This window comes from Pan paniscus, chromosome 14 (genome assembly GCF_029289425.2).
Source record: "Pan paniscus chromosome 14, NHGRI_mPanPan1-v2.0_pri, whole genome shotgun sequence".
NCBI classification, from domain to species: domain Eukaryota; kingdom Metazoa; phylum Chordata; class Mammalia; order Primates; family Hominidae; genus Pan; species Pan paniscus.
In genome coordinates, this window is record NC_073263.2 from 96548398 (window position 1) to 96566029 (window position 17632).

Below are 17632 nucleotides of genomic sequence, written 5' to 3' on the forward strand. Positions count from 1 at the left end.
ATTATGTCTGTGAAACTCATGAGTTCTTCATGTAGTCAATTGCTTTCATTGCTGTAGAAGTATTTTAATACCTCATAATTGGTTTTCCTTCTGCTGTTGATGAGTATTTGGATTATCTCGTTTGGGCTATTAGGAATTATGTTTCTAGGAACATCCTTGACAACATCTCTTGGTGCACATGTGTATACATTTGGAGTGCTACAAACAGATCGCAAAGTGTGCAGTTTGAGTCAATGCTGTCAAATTGTTTTCCGAAGATGGTTTTTCAATATACTTACATGGCAGTACATGAGAATTCCTGTTGCTTCATTGGCACTGGGTTGGTATTCTCAGTCTGTTACATTTTACACATTCTAGTGGGTGTCTAGTGGTATCTCATAGTGGTTTTAATTTGCATTTTCCTGGTAACTAATAAAGAGTGAGCACTTTTCCAGTTATTGGCCATTTGGATATTCTCTTTTGTGAAATACCCATTCAAATCTCTTGTCCATTTCTCTAATTGGGCTTTCTGTGTTTTTCTTAATGAGTTTTAAGAGTTCTTTAAGTTTATGGTACCGGTTCTCAGACTTTAGCCTGCATCAGAATCACACTTAGGGCGCTCGCTTCAGTAGCACATATACTAAAATTGTAATGATACAGAGAAGATTAGCATGGCCCCTTAAAAAAAATCACCCTAGGGCTTGTTAAAACACACATTCCTGGTCCCCACCACCAGAGTTTCTGATTCAGTAGATCTGTGGTGAGGCACAAAAATGTGCATTTCTAATGAGTTCCCAGGTGATGCGCTATGCTGCTGGTCCAGGGACCACACTTTGAGAATCATTATTTAATAGTGATTTCAGTGTAACAGCAGTAGATGTTTCTTGTTAGTTTTGGACAAAGTCACCTTAAAAACCAAAACCAAAAGCAAAATCCTCAACCATTTAATACTGCTCAAGCCTGAGGCATAAGCTAATACTCTTTCTTCCTAGAATGGTGCTAACGGACTTGCTTAAATAGCAACTGCTTCAAACTGTCTGAAACACACTGAAATCTACCCGTTAGAATACTTGCTACACATAATTTGCCAAGAGAACCGGTTGATGATAGAAGGTATCCTTTGATACTGTATTTTTCGATCTCAGGAAAACTCACTGGCATTCATCAGCAAGAAGATGAGTCAGGAATCCCTTGAAGCACAGAAATGCAGATCTCTGAATGGAGATGAAAACTATCATTTATTTCAATTGAATTTAGTTTCATTAAAAAATTCTATGATAACATTAAAACAAAAACAGGACATTTATATGACTGTCTTTAACCTCAAAAGTCCAAATAAACATATAGACATTTTGAATATAGCTAACGTTTTAACAAACCTCATTATGATCACTGTTGTAATTTCAGTCACCTAAAATACGAACCATGACTATTAATAAACATTTACTGTGTGTGGTTTATTGGACTGAACATTAACCATACATGTATTTCTAAGTACTAGGAGTTGAACAGCTACTACAGTCAATGTATTTTGGCAGTTAGCTGTGTGTGGTGTGTGCTTTTTAAGGCTTCACTCAATAAAACATCTGTTGCTCTCTGCTGATGAGTCAAAAAACTTGCTATATGAAGGACAAATATATGTATACAAATGCACATGTGTGCATGTCTATATATATATATGCAATTTCAGGGAGGTGACACCTTATTCTGAGGTCATGAGACTCCACTTCAAACCATAATAGTAAAACCTTTAGTAAACTGAACTCAACATATTACAGCCACCATCATCAAGAAAAATTAAAGACTCATAGTTCAAATAAAGTACAACAGGTCCCAGGAAGTATTGTGGTTTGTTGATTCATTCAACAGAAAGCCCAAATGACAATGCTATTAGTGGTCAGAAGTAAACTAACCTGGACAGGCTCATGAAAATGAACCCCTGGATGCATCCTGAGAACATACTGCATAATTATAGTCAATGCTTGCAATAACTTTCAGTTTGTCTCATCATGTTAGCAGAGCCTATTCATGCAATTTAGAAAGGATTTCAATACAGCCCAAACCAAAAGGCTTACAGTCAACAGAGGGTTAGCCTTCCATAAATGAGAAATCCAAAAGAGAATAATGCCACGTATTTCAGGAATGTCGGTTAGAGGTTTGGCCTTCTTGGGAAGTGTCACAATGCTGAGTCTAAAACTGCAACAGTTACCGTGTCCAAGTCATGCAACTCTAAAGGAAGATGGACGGTCACACTTGTGTCCTTCAGTATCAAAGCACCTTTAAGGGCTTCCATTTTGAGAAAGTAGTATTTTCTCTTCCTTCTCTTTTAGAACATATGATAAAATATTGTCCTTCTATCCTTTAACCATGTATCCTTTTTTTTTTTTTTTTTAGTGGGGAGTAAGGGATACATACTCCCTACTACAATGTCACAAACTTTTTCTTTTTGTTGTTCCTATTGGTTGTAACTGTACTATTTTCTAACAAGAAGCCTTCAGGGGAAATAATGGATCTTAGTTATGTCAAAGAAAACAATGAGACAAAATGGCAACTTCACAGTCTTCAAGTAAATAGAATCCCTGATATAAATGGAAATAAACATGTAATTTTGGGGGCAGTAAAAACAACAACAAAAACCTGTGACAACTTTGTCCTACTCCTTTAAAAATGAGCTTTGACTCTGTAGTCTCTTAAGGCACAAAACCTGATAGACAGCATTTAACTGGTGGCCTGCACCTCTGATTTGGATTTTAAAAAACAACTATTGACATTTAAATAAAAATAAACCATTTTGTTAGAGCTGGAGATCCTTGGATAAGTTGGGAGAAACATTCAAATGAACTAGCATCTTGTATGTATAAATATTTGTTGCCAAAGTAAAAAAAAAGTACAAAGTGGTTTACATAGTCCAAAAACTAGTGGAAAATGCCTTCGGAACGGACTTGACATTTTGGTTGGATTCACAGTGCTGTCTCGAAAATAGTTAAGGTCGAGGGCTGTCCATTGGAGGTGTTTGTAACCATGTGGTCAGTGTGACCAATATGTGGATAATTTCTTTTGAAGTATACCTGAAAAAAAAAAGGTAAGCATAAAAAGAATGTTTCAAAATTTTAAAGTCTCCTCCCTGAAACAATGCACTTCTGTGTCCACTTCTTCATGTGAAGCAAATCATATCCCTCACTGAGGCACAATTTAAGAACAGGGATGAATCTACTGTACAGCGAAATTAGCCCCACTAAAACCCTCAGCAGGGCTGGGCTGAATGCCAAACAACCTGTAGATCCATTTTAGTTCCGATCACTCTGATTCATAGATATGTTTTATCTCTGTATTAAATTGATAAGCAGAATCATTTTACTGACTCAAAACCTGGAGATAAATTAAAAACAGGGTGACAAAGAGGCTGGGAAATCTAGCGTCTGCATGAGGGTTTCTCATTTTCACACGTAAAATGAGCACAATAGATTTGGATGTTAATATCAAGTTGTAATCCCTATATTTTATAAACTCTGATTGACAAGCATTGAAATGCTGGCGTATACGTATGAAACATCCCGGCGTTTAATTTGTGCGGCAAAGCAGTTATAGGGCCTATAGAAATGTGGTCTGTGGATAGTGGCCCACAATAATGAAAAGAGAAGCAAAAGCTTTAACAATGACTCAACCAAGCAACTTCTCTAAAATGTAAGATGATACCAAATAATAGGACAGTTCTTTGCCAAGCCTTTGAGTTCCTGAATTCTACCAATTTCGAGCTGAACTAGAAGAGATACAGGTTTTCTGATAAACGTATAATCAGAACATAAAGGAAATGAAATGCTGTCAAGTTTCTCTGTTCCACAATCATCAGTTTTTAGTAGCTGTATCGTATCTTGGTTCCTTGACAGATGCGCATAACAAAATGAAATAATGTCAAGACTTGTGAGCTCTTATCTCAAAACGTGTTTGGGTGAAAAAGGACTTCAAATGTAATTTTTTTTCCCCAAAGAAGAATGTGAAAAGTTTTGTTTGAGTCTTTAAAACAGAAAATGTAGCAACTATCTGAGGCTGACACGTGTCACCTGGGTCTCTTAGTCATACGATTCTGGATCTATTTTTAAAAACCTTGCTCTGAATATATTGGTGGGTGCTGTCAACAAAGTTATCACTGGAGATAATGGGATTCACGTACAAAAAAGAAAGTGCTGAGACACCTGCCTACATATTAAGTGTGCTTTCTCTCTCACTTCTTGCACACTTGTTATTACAGAAACATCATCACATATAACACACAATGTACTAAAATGTCACTTAAGGAGAAAATAAATTGTCCAATAATGCTGGAATGCCACCAGAAGAAATCTGAGGCTATTTCCATTATAATGCAAGTGTTCAAAAGTAAGACTTTTCAGGGGATAATTTCATATCATCTCCCTCTCCCACTTTTTTAAGCTAGCCATATTTTGTGTGGTTATAGATTTATGTATTCCAAAAAGGCTATTCTGTAGTTAAACTAAAAACAGCCAAAAGAACAAATAGACATTCACATCACTTTCTACTGCTTGATAGCCTTCCCCAAATAGTCTGCTTCCTTCTGTGTAACCCTCTTGATGTATTTTTATATATATATATATATAAAGAAAGTGTTGTTATTAGCAACTTTAAACCCAAATGGTCTTAGCTTCATGGTCTGAAATACTTAGTCAAAAACAAACTTCTTGTGTATATAGTCTTTGATTTGACCTTTCTTTTTCTCTTCTGCTACCAGGTTTTATAACACACTATGGGTAACAGCACAGGTGAGATGAAACATCTTTTTTACAGTGCAGGTGATGAAGGGAGTTGAGATTACTGAACTACTTTTAGCAAAGCCCTCATGTTGTAAGCTATGTCTGGGATAGACAGGTCCAGTCTCAGCTCTCTCCTGGATTCACTGCTGATTCTGGAAAAATTACCTAACCACTCTCTCTACCAGCTGCCTCATCTGTAACATGAGATAACAATAGCTTACGTCACAGGAACTGATTAATGGCTACAAACTACAGGTTGAAAACCTGCTGCATTAGTGTTGGGTGTCATGATGAATGCTGCTCAGAGAAGTGGCCCCTAAGCACACAGAATGTGGAGGTATCGCCCAGCTTGAAGGATGAAGACAAAGCATTTAGGAATCCCTCCGGCGCATCTTTTATCTTTACAGAATCCCAAAGCTGTGGCTGAGACAATTTCAACTGAATGAATATGGTAACCTGGGAGGCAGAGAGGTAGAACTGAAAGATCATAGAAGATGGAGTATGAACACTTTTGAACTGGTGGCTTTGAAAACTTACTCAGGCTGGGCGTGGTTGCTCACACCTGTAATCTCAGCAGTTTGGGAGGCCAAGGCAGGTGGATCACTTGAGGTCAGGAGTTTGAGACCAGCCTGGCCAACATGGTGAAACCCCATCTCTACTAAAAATACAAAAATTAGCCAGGCATGGTGGTGCACGCCTGTAGTCCCAGCTACTCAGGAGCCTGAGGCAGGAGAATCACTTGAACCCAGGAGGCAGAGATTGCAGTGAGCCAAGACTGCAACACTACACTCCAGCCTGGGTGACAGAGTGAGACTCTGTCTCAAAAAAAAAAAAAAAGTTACTCAGCTTCTTGTACTTTAGCATTTTCATGTGTCAAAAGGGGATAATAACAGCAGGTCAGAAGGACTGTGAAGCTTAAGGGAGACAATGCCATAAGCGTTCACGTTTGCGGCAAGAAGAGTATCAGGTCAGTGAGTATGGGAAACCTTGTCCCTCTTTTCCTTCTTCTCTTGAGTTTGCTCCATTATAGTTCCTCTAATGTAGGTTGAAACTAAGTTCATATTTAAACTCTAACTCATCAGTAAAGCCACCATAACAGAGCTAGATTTTACTAAAATCAACAGAGCAATACAAGCTCCCGCATGTGGACAAAGGAGAGCAACTGGGCTTTGACTGACATTGCATTCCTAAGATACCATCTGATGTGTTGAATTCAGGCTCAAGACCCTGTCAGTTCATTTTTACTGATGTGTATGGCCCTAATTCAATCACAGTAACTCTCAAGGCCTCAAGTTCATCATTTTTAAAGCCAGTCTAATTTTGGTGTGCATAATTGGCATGCATATTGTCAAAGAGTGATGGAGACTTAGAAAGGACTTCTGCTTTTAAGATAATGGAGTAATGAATTTCCTCTCCTTTTCCTTTCAGAAACCACTCTGAACATCAAAGATATTCATTAATAAAAAATAAGCTAAATCTTTGTGAAATCAAGAGAGCCTGAATGGTAAAATATCATAAAGGGCTGCCATATGCAACTGGAACCAATGGGGCTGTGGCAAGGCTGAGAAGATGTCTATGAAGAGCAGGCCTCAACAATCATAGGAATTCTCCAGTTAATTGGAGGAACGCTAAGGTATGTCAATAAAGAATCAATTAGAAACATCTTTGACTGACCTATGTACATTGGTGAGGTCCTGCCAGAAGACAGATTGCAATTGCCCAATTCTGTAAGCTAAGGAGGAAGAAAGGCAAAACATGCACTCTCAATTTCACATACACACACCCACCCACACACACCCACACCCCCAGACACACCCATACACACACACCCACACCCCCCACACACACCCACACACACCCTCACACACACCCCCACACCCTCCCACCCCCCACAAACATAACCCCACCACACACCCATACACACCCACACCCCCTCACACACACACACCCCCACCCAAACACACACACACCCACCAGACCCCCACACCCCCACACAGCCACACCCCCACACCCATACACACACCCACCCACACGCACCCACCACACCCACCCACACCCACACCCCACACCCATACACACCCCCACATACTCATACACCCCCACACACCCTCCCACCCCCACACACAACCCCATCACACACCAATACACACCCACACACCCCCCACACCCACACCCATACACACCCACCACACACCCATACACACACACACCCGCACCCCCCTCACACCCTCCCCCCACACACCCATACACACACACCCGCACCCTCACACACACCCTCCCCCCACACACCCATCCCCACCACACACCCATACACACACCCACACACACATCACACCCATATACACACACTCACACCCCCTCACACACACACCCTCCCTCACACACACCCCCACCACACACCCATACACACCCCAACCCCCCCATACACACCCACACACCCATACACCCATACACATACACACTCACATCCCTCCCTGCATCCCCCCCACCACACACGCAGCCTCTCTGGGTCATAAAGTACTTGTACATTAAGCACAGAAAATTCCCTTTAGCCAGAAACAAGGCCCTAGCCACAACTATCCTGCAACTATCTGGTCTAGGAAGAGTTCGTTTTAGTCATAGGTGAGGAGTAGGAATAATAAAAATTATTATAATTTTAAGAGTAGTACAGGGCCTGGAGATTATACAAATAAGTAAGAAATGAAGTAAGATAAACACATGACAAATGTTGAGCACATAAAGTTTTTGAATATAATTCATTCAAATAAAATGCAGCAGAATGATCAGGCTGTGCATAACAGAGATACAAAAATACAGGAAAACATGGCAGAGCAACAGAAGATGCTGAAACATGAGTTGACAGTGGTCAAAAGTGAAGTGGAAAAGAAAAGTGAAAATATCAAAGAAATGGGCTAGGTGCAATGGCTCACACCTGTAATCCCAGCACTTTGGGAGGCTGAGGTGGGAGGATCACTTGAGGGCCAGGAGTTCGAGGCCAGCCTGGCCAACATAATGAAAACTTGTATCATATAATGAACATAATGAAATCTTGTAAAACTACAAGAATTAGCCAGTTGTGATGGCGCACACCTGTAATCCCAGCTACTTGGGAGGCTGAAGTATGAGAATTGCTTGAACCGCGAGTTGGAGGGTGCAGTGAGCCAAGAGCACGCCACTGTACTCCAGTTTGTGGAATAGACGGAGACTCTGTCTCAAAAAAGGGAAAATAAAAAATAAAAAAATAAGTGGCATTTCCACTGAAGGCAGCACAAAGATTAGCCAATGCTGAAAAAACAGTGTGAGACACAGGATAGGATTGAGCAAACAAACAAAATAACTAAAAGTTAATAAAGAACTAAAAAGGATTAAGGAGAAAATAGCTTTACAAAAGAGACAAAGGACATAAAACATATACACGATAGATATTTGTAAAGAAGAGAATATAATCAAATAAAAAAATTCAAGGATATAATTCAAGTAAACTTCCAGACAAAAAAGAAAACTTGAATCAAAGTCTGAAAGACTGCACAATAATGTCCTAGGAAAACTAATGACCCTTTCAGCATACAAGAAAAAAGATCTGGCTGGGCATAGTGGCACACATCTGTAATCCCAGCACTTTGGGAGGCCAAGATGGGATGATGGTTTGAGCCCAGGAGTTCAAGACCAGCGTGGAAAACATAGTGAGACCTTGTCTCTATGGGGGAAAAAAAAATTAGCCAGGTATGGTGGCATGTACCTCTAGTTCCAGCTTTAAGGGAGGCTGAGAAGGGAGCATTGCTTGAGCCTGGGAGGTTAAGGCTCCAGTGAGCTATGATTGTGCCACTGCACTCCAGCCTGGACAACAGAGCAAGACCCTGTCTCAAAAAAAAAAAAGAAAAAGAAAGAAAGAAAGAAAAAAGGCTGAGTTATGTCAAACATGGTCATAGACGTCTCCATATGAACAGACAACACGAGAAGACCTTAGAGCAAACGCTGCAACATACTAAGTGAAAGAAGGTGTGACCCAATAATTTTATAACCACAACTTTTTAAAATTTTTATTTTTATGTTAAATTCCAGGATACATGCGCAGAACGTGCAGGTTTGTCACATAGGTAAATGTGTGCCATGGTACAGCCACCACATTTAAATCAGAGGGGTAACAAAGATTTCAGACATGCAATAAGTCAGGGATTCTAAATTCCAAGGAACCTTTCCCTTTGAGATGGTATAGAGCATTGTTTTGCAACTTTTTTTTTTTTTAAACTGCCACCCACAATAATGGGTGGCACATTTCACTGTACACAGGGACTTGGTACGCATCCACTACCTATATCTGTATCTATACTGAAAAGCATTTCAAAAAATATTACCATTACTATGAAAGATACATGTTATTTTTCTTCTATTCCATTGTATTCTATTTTACATCTTAAAACACACTAGTCATGATGGACCAAATTGATTCCACAGCACCACTAATGGGTTGTAGCCTGAGGTTTAAAAAGCACTGAAGGATAAACTTTAGCTAACTAAAAGATGGAGAAAGTATCATTTAAAGAAAAGCCAAATAACAGAGGCTTAAGTATATTTGGGGTTTGAAGGCAAATAGAAGAAAAACTAAGCTAAAATTTGGTGGTAGGATGGAGACAGAAGTGTATTTATATTGTTATTGTTTATAATGGGGAGTCAAGAAACAGCATTTAGAGGAAACAAAAGGAACACATGCAAAACAATATTCAAAGAAACAAAAATTATCTACTACAAATTAAAAGGTAAAAAGGAATACTAAAAACTGAAAGCATAACATGACAGAACTAAGATAAAACATACTTATAATCTCAATAAATGTAAATGTACTAAAATCATCTATTAAAAACAAAGGCTAAGATTAAATCTCAGAGTAAAACCTAACCACGTCATATACAGGAGACACACCTTTGGATATTCAAAGACAATCCCATATATAGCAGACAAAGAAAGCAAAGTAAAAGCATGCAACCAGTCTAGTTTTGAACCAGTGTGGATTTAGGACCAAAACCATTACATGAATCAAAGAAAGGTGTGTTAAAATGGCAGGAAATATAATTCATAGTGGAAACCCAAGTTATGAACATCTGTGGACTGAAAACCATAGCATCAAAGTTACCAAAACAAAAATGACAGGTACTACAAAGAGAAATATGTACAGTGTGAAACTAATTCACCTCTAGATCCAAGTCACAGAAAATAGACCAATATAAATAAGGATTAATAAGAATGTAATTAACAAAGTAGAACTAATTAAACCTTATTAAACTCTATACCTTAAACAGATAACATCATCTTTTCAATGCCCAAAGAACATCTAGAAAAACTAGGACACAAAGAAAATTCCAAATGGATAGAAAGGATATGGATGACATGCAATGAAAATGAAACTGATGCGTAAAACAGAAAAGAAATGAACAGAAAAAACAAACCGCTACCACCAAAAAGTTTTAAAAACTTCCCTCTTCAATAATTTCTGGGCCAGAGAGAATTAAAATCCAAAATTGCAGAATGTATAAATAAAAAATAAACTATGAATGAAAGCACTACATATCAAAACCTATAGAACACGAAAATTCACAGCGCTAAAATACTAAGGAAGAAAGAATGGACACAAATGCATTCAAGAAGAAGCAACGAGAAAAACCAAAAAACAAAGGTAATAAAGATAAAAGCAGAAACTGATCAACTAGAAAACAGAATATAAACTAGTAAATAAATCTGATAAGTCATTCACCAGGAAAAAAACAAAAATAGCTAACTTAATTGGAAGTTAATTGGGAAAAGTGAAAAGTACAGAGTGGAAAAAGTATAAATACTAGGTAGCCATTAAAAAATGAGGTAACTGGCCGGGCATGGTGGCTCACGCCTGTAATCCCAGCACTTTGGGAGGCCAAGGCGGGTGGGTTACCTGAGGTCAGGAGTTCAAGACCAGCCTGGCCAACATGGTAAAAACCCATCTCTACTAAAAATACAAAAAAAATTAGCCAGGCATGGTGGTGGGCGCCTGTAATCCCAGCTACTCAGGAGGCTGAGGCAGGAGAATCACTTGATGGAGACTGCAGTGAGCTGAGATTGCACCATAGAGGTCCAGCCTGGGCAACAGGAGTGAAACTCTGCTTTAAAAAAAAAAAAAAACACACACACATATATATATATATATATATATATATATAGAGAGAGAGAGAGAGAGAGAGAGAGAGAGAGAACGCTAATAAAAAATACACATATATAATAAAATGAGGTAACTATATGTATTGATATAATATGGAATATAATATTAAGTGAAAAACCGTAAAGAATAGCTATCATTTGTGCTCAAAAACCAGAAAAGCTATATATGCACAGATGCTTGTTTATGCACAGAATACATCAACAAAATGGAGAAGAAGGTGCCAGGGCTGAAACCTGGCAGAGGAACTGCGTGATGAAGGGCAGGTGTGGCAGAGTGACTTACTTTTTACTTATTAAAGTTTTTTGCAAAACTATCAATGCTTTGAATTTTGTAACATGAGCATATATCATTTGGTAAGCTGATTCTTAAAAATAATTTGTAATTATTTAGTCTATAAAGCTACAAAACTTTGGATACTTCTTTTGCTATTATTGGGAGCTAAGAGTTCAGTCTACAGTCTTAAAAAAGTACTGAGCTTTTATAACCAATAGCTAGAATTCACTTATATTTGTAAAACGCCTTATATTCTTTGAATCACTTAAACATACACTATCTGCAATCCTGGCATGATAGGTGAGGCCTCTGAGGCTCACAGGCCTTGGGTGACTTCTGTAAGGCCATTGGCTGCTAAGTGTCTCCTCCACCTATTCAAACAGGCCCCAGGCTCCTAGGATCCAGGATGTCAGGATTTCTTGTCTATCTATCCATCCATCCATCCATCCATCCATATTTTTTTTTTTTGAGACGGAGTCTTGCTCTGCCGCCCAGGCTAGAGTGCAGTGGTGTGACGTAGGCTCACTGCAACCCCCATCTCCTGGGTTCAAGTGATTCTCCAGCCTCAGCCTCCCGAGTAGCTGAGATTACAAGCGTGCGCCACCATGCCTGGCTAATTTTTTTATTTTTAGTAGAGACAGGGTTTCACCATGTTGGCCAGGCTGGTCTCGAACTCCTGACTTCAAGTGATATACCCGCCTCAACTTTCTAAAGTGCTGGGATTACAGGTGTCAACCACCACGCCTGGCCAGGATTTCATACCTTTTGAGTTGTATCTGGCGATTTCATGAGTGCATAAAATGGCACCTCTGTTACTCACTAGGAATCTCAAATTAGGTCGGCTTCATCAGGGAAGACAATGATTGACATTTACCCTGTGTTATGGGCTGATTTGCATCCCCCTAAATTCCTATGTTGAAGTCCTAACCCCCAAGTACATCAGAATGTGACTGTATTTGGAGAAAGTCTTTAAAGGTGTAATTAAGTTAAAATGAGGCCTTTAGGGTGGGCCCTGATCCAACATGACTGGTGTCCTTAGAGAAAGAGGTGATCAGGGCACAGACATACACAGAGAAAAGACCCCGTGAACAGACCCCGTGAACATATAGCCATCTGCAAGCCAAGGAGAGAGGCCTCAGAGGAAAGCAGCCCTGCTGACACCCTGATCTCAGACTCCAGCACGGAAGTGTGAGAACATAATCTGCTGTGGGTTAAGCCAGCTAGCCTGTGCTACTTTGCTATGGCAGCCTGAGCAAACCAGTGCACCCTTCAGCTTTATGTACCTGAAATGTAATTATGTAATTTAAATTTACTTTAAAATATTAAAATACTGAGTCATCTGCAAAGGTCAGTCAAAAGAGAGACTCAGCTTTGCCTGCACCAGCATTTTCAGGAAAGCAACTCCGTGGTCAAGAATACGTGACTTGGAAGTACCTTTTCCCAGATGTTGAGTTTTCCTTCCAACAAATGAATTCTAATCTGTGAGAGCGAAAAGCTTGTTGATTTAGACTAATCCTCACGGTGTTACAGTTGTGAATGATGCATTGATATTTGATGCTTGCACATTTAAAAGGTTGACAATCTGACAGCTTGTTCTCCTAAGAGGACCAAGTGTATGCAGAAATGTCAAGAAAATATTCAACTTGGATGAGAATCAAGCTGTGTATTTCCTTATGTCTTTCCGTAGAGGAGGTGACCTGAGCCAGTGGTTAGGCAGGACTAAAATCCAGGAAGGAAATTCTGGCACTGTGTGAATTTGGGCGACTAGCTGCATCTTGGATACCAAATGAGACAAGGAGCAGCGTTTTCAGGCTTGACACAGAACGCTACTTAGGGGAAGACATCGGCCACCCCCAGCAATCTACCTTCTGTTCTCCACGGACCAGCTCTGTGTCCACATGAAGACACATGACCCAACATCCTCATCAGTACAGTAAGACTTACAGACTGCTGTGAGGATTAAGTAGAATCATACATGTAAGAACTATGTAAACAATGTGAAATAAATTATAAAGAGCTACACGAACTAAGTTACGATTACTATTGTTGAATTAGATGGAAGATTACTGGACCAGTAATTGAGATTTCAATTCTATGACCAATGTCCCTTTCTACATGTATGTTATACTTGCATTAAACATTGATTTAAAAAAAGATTCCTAATTCTGTCTCTGCTATAAATTAGTCAGGGCCCACTTACTTCTTGGGGCCTTAGTTTCCTCATCTGTAAAACAAAGGTGAACTATATTATCTTATGTTAGTTGGAACATGCTAAAATTCTATGACCTATTTCTTATTACTCCATGCCTTGATAATATATAACATATTTTTAAAATAGGTATTTTGATATATAGATAGGGACACATCTCTTTGATGTGAAATGCCTGAGGTACCAAAGAACAAAAAGGGTTTTTGAGGTTCCTGGCTCTTTTGTGACTAGATTATACAGGGAATCCCAAATGATTGATCGGGTTTTATGAGGGAAGCTTTGGCTGGGAGACACGCTAGAAGATAAAAGTATTCTGTAAATTTCAAGTATAAAACAAATACAGTGCTTCAAGTACAGCTTCCCTCTTTATTCATACACAATGTGATTCTCATGAAAATTCAGAACATAGATTTTTGTCGATCCTAAAGCCAGGCTTGAATCCGGACTCTACCTATAATTCTGCTAGTTATGAGATCGTGGGCAATTTCCTTCCCTCTCTACACCTCAGCCTCTTAAACAGGCATAATGAGAAGTGCACAGTGCACATCTGACACATATCATCACCATCATCATCACCATCAGGGCTCACCACATCAATCAAATCTCTGCTCTGCTCTATTCTTTGGTTTATATTATCAATGACTAGGGGCATGTTTAATGTATTTGTTAGTGCCCAGCGTAATACTGTGCACACAAAGGCATTTACAGAATCGTTTTGAGGATGAATGCAGGATTCAAAGAAATATCCTACAGACAGTGGAAAGGATAGTTCCTCACTTCTGTGGAGAATGAGATGAAATAGGAGCTGAAGGCAACCTAGGTTTTATTTGGATAAATCTTTAATACAGAAATACCATTAGATATGGGAACAGATTTTTTCTTTTTTCTTTTTTTTTTTTTGAGACGGAGTTTCACTCTGTTGCCAGGCTGGAGTGCAGTGGCGCCATCTCAGCTCACTGCTGCAACCTCCACCTCCCAGTTTCAAGCTATTCTCCTGCCTCAGCCTCCTGAGTAGCTGGGACTACAGATGCGTGCCACCACGCCCAGCTAATTTTTGTATTTTTAGTAGAGATGGGTTTCACCATGTTGTCCAGGATGGTCTTTATCTCTTGACCTCGTGATCCACCCGCCTCGGCCTCCCAAACAAAGTGCTGGGGTTACAGGTGTGAGCCATCACACCTGGTCTTTTTTTTTTTTTTTTTTTTGAGATGGTGTCTCGCTCTGTCGCCCAGGCTGGAGTGCAGTGTCATGATCTTGGCTCACTGCAACCTCCACCTCCCAGGTTCAAGTGATTTTCCTGCCTCAGTCTCCCGAGTAGCTGGGATTACAGGCAATCGCCACTACACCCAGCTGATTTTTATATTTTTAGTAGAAATGGGGTTTCACCATGTTGGCCCCTATTTTCTTATTCTGTTGTCTGTAATAGATATTTAAAATATTACACACAAACAAGCAATTTTATTCTACCTACAGTGATGAAAACCTGAAAAATACAGAAAACAATGAAGAAGGAAAATTATACCCATATTATAATGCCTACGGATGAACAGTTTTGATGGGAGCCTCACCATGTACTGCTAGAAGTCTCCTTCCACCCTAAGCCAAGAACATCGGATGTTCCTTCCCTCCCTCCATCAATACAACTCTCACCTCACAGAATTTTAAGGAAGAATTACAGGTGACCACGTGACATCTGGCTAAGTCCCTTAAATCAAACTGCAGTTATCACATCTGTAGAATGAGATACTTCCACATCACCATTGTTGGAAAGAGATCACGTAGCCTGCGTGTCTTTAATGCCTTATAAACATACTTCAAGGATTATTCAGGCTATAGCTACAACATATTATAAATTCTTGATTTGTCCTGATGGCAATTACATCTTTTTTTTTTTTTTTTGAGACGGAGTTTCGCTCTTACTGTCCAGGCTGGAGTGCAGTGGCGTGATCTTGGCCCACTGCAACCTCCGCCTCCTGGGTTCAAGTGATTCTTCTGCCTCAGCCTCCTGAGTAGCTGGGGTCACAGGCATGTGCTACCACTCCCAGCTAATTTTTGTATTTTTAGTAGAGACGGGGTTTCTCCATGTTGGTCAGGCTGGTCTCAGACTCCCAACCTCAGGTGATCTGCCTGCTTGGCCTCCCAAAGTGCTGGGATTATGGGCATGAACCACCACGCCCAGCCTGACAACTGCCTCTTATAGAAGGTGGAGGAAGCATATGGGCTATATGGGCCTAATTCTAAACAACAAAGAAGGAGGGGAAAACCCAGGTCAACAGTGAGAGTATTATGTAACAGTTTTCTTTACAAGTAATAAAACAGAAACCAAAAGCAATCTAGGTAGATCTAGGTAGAACATTTTCTAGGTAGATCATTCTAGAACAATAAACAATATCCCACACTTTTTGCCCAAACTCTTAAATCTCCTGTATGTACCTCAACAGCATTTGCCTATCAATAAGAATGAAATGCAATGGGTTTGCAGAATATGAGTACTATGTGCTCTGTGCCTTTTTCTATGAGAATCTGAACCCACAGAGTCTAAATGTGTAAAAAGTCTGGTCTAACACCTCTCTGCTTCTTGGGCACACGGCATGCACACGTGTGCACACACTCGACCCCCCAACCCCTACCTGCTTCTGCCAACTCTTTGCAGACCTTACTTCAACCCGGGACGTGCCGTTAAGACCCACTCATGAAGCTTTGTCTCTGCAGGCTTATAATTGAAAAGGGTACACAGTGCTTGTTACCATACCCACGGTACCAAATTGTGCGGAGGGAGCCGCTGAGACAAACTTTAATTACACCTCCTTGGAGCACGCTCACCTGTTTTGCTGTTTCAGTGAGGGCAGCGGCTTCTGCCTTGCCCAGTTGTTGCACCATCTTGTAAAATAGGCTCTCTTTATTTTGCAGCAAAACATACGGCTCATCATATTCTTTCAGTCTTCCTGAATCTAAAACCTGTTAATCAGCAGAAAGAAACCCATTGAAACACAATGTTTTGCAGTAACATATTATAACAGAGACAATATTTCGGAAAGGGGCAGGAGAGGGAGAGAATCTGTTTGGGTGGTAGGCCTGGATAGTATTTAAATGGTTTGATTACCCTGTTTTACGAAGCAAACAAAGGCCTAACCTGACCTTTTATTACTATAATGTTATAGGAAAGGAAGAAAATGAAAGTTCTAGACTATTATTCTGGGCACTCAGCAGTCCTGTGGCATTTTATATTCTGCCAAAGGCATTTTGGGTTCTTATCATTACTTAGTGCTTTTAACTCTCAGACTCACAGCCTTGAGGGGTATTTATACATATGATCAGGGTTGGGAAACTTCTTGATTTAAGAAAGTCAAATTAAATTTATCTAAAAGGTAGGGTAATGTATTAAAAATCAGATGGGAGAGACCTGACAGTAAATTAATTGCTGAGCCAGTTTCATAGACTCTAAGCAATATTTGGAAAAGAAGTAAATGCTTCTGGAATTTCTTTAAGGTTCTAGAACATGTCAGCTGCTAAGAGGGGCTAAACTCTGGATGGTGAGGTTAAGGTGCATTCTGAAATCGGCTCTGGGTGTACTTTATTATTCCGAGAGAGAAAGGCTAGCCGAAAAAGCTGTTACCTAAGCAGCTTTAGCATAATTGCTCTCTGCACAGAAGAAATCTCTAGAAATCCAATTTTCTCTTTGGATAAGACTAAAGAACCAATTAAGAAATTGAGCTCCAAATTCCTGTGATCACAGCCCACATGGCACATGGGGCAGCCCAGTCTGCATTGCTGAGGGCTGAATATTGTTTTCCCAATCACCTTTCTTTGCTTCTTTCTCTTTCTTGAGCTGCTTGCCTTTTAGCTGCTTTATTGCTCATTAATATGTCCACTGGAAATTGAAAGAGGGAGGAAGGGGCTCTTAACTCTGCATTTCTACTTATTAGTGGCTTTGGTTAATGGTTTCAGAGGGAAGAAAGAGTCTGAACAATTGGCCCAAATGACGTACCTAGGAAAACAGTTCTGAGGTTAAGTGGCACTTAGTTCTTCAGTTAGGCCGTATTTAGAGTAAATTTATCTTAAGAGAATATGCTGAACCTCCAAGCAGGACACAGGTTGTTTTTCTACATGTAGACATTGCAGTTAATTCCGTCCCATGGTATTTAATCGGACATATTTATTAAGCCTCATAAAGGGCATTTTCCTGTTAATCTTTTGTTTACTACTGTGAATCAC

General features: G+C 39.8%; 1 protein-coding gene and 1 non-coding gene across 3 annotated transcripts in view; one reads left to right on the forward strand and one right to left on the reverse strand.

The window, feature by feature from the left end:
• The first annotated feature begins 595 nt into the window (after nucleotides 1–595).
• LOC112436978 (U6 spliceosomal RNA) lies at nucleotides 596–700 on the forward strand. Its single transcript, XR_003025639.1, has one exon. It is a non-coding gene; the product is annotated as a U6 spliceosomal RNA (small nuclear RNA).
• Nucleotides 701–1198: 498 nt separating this feature from the next.
• The window catches only part of ABCC4 (ATP binding cassette subfamily C member 4 (PEL blood group)), a 282705-nt gene continuing 266271 nt past the window's right edge, over nucleotides 1199–17632 (reverse strand). For both annotated transcript variants that reach the window (XM_034936857.3, XM_055096905.2), the window contains 2 exons: nucleotides 16241–16375; nucleotides 1199–3047 (listed from right to left, as the gene is read on the reverse strand). In XM_034936857.3, the coding sequence (XP_034792748.3) occupies nucleotides 2940–3047; nucleotides 16241–16375 (243 nt within the window). In that variant the 3' untranslated portion in view covers nucleotides 1199–2939. The remainder of the gene's footprint in view (nucleotides 3048–16240; nucleotides 16376–17632) is intronic.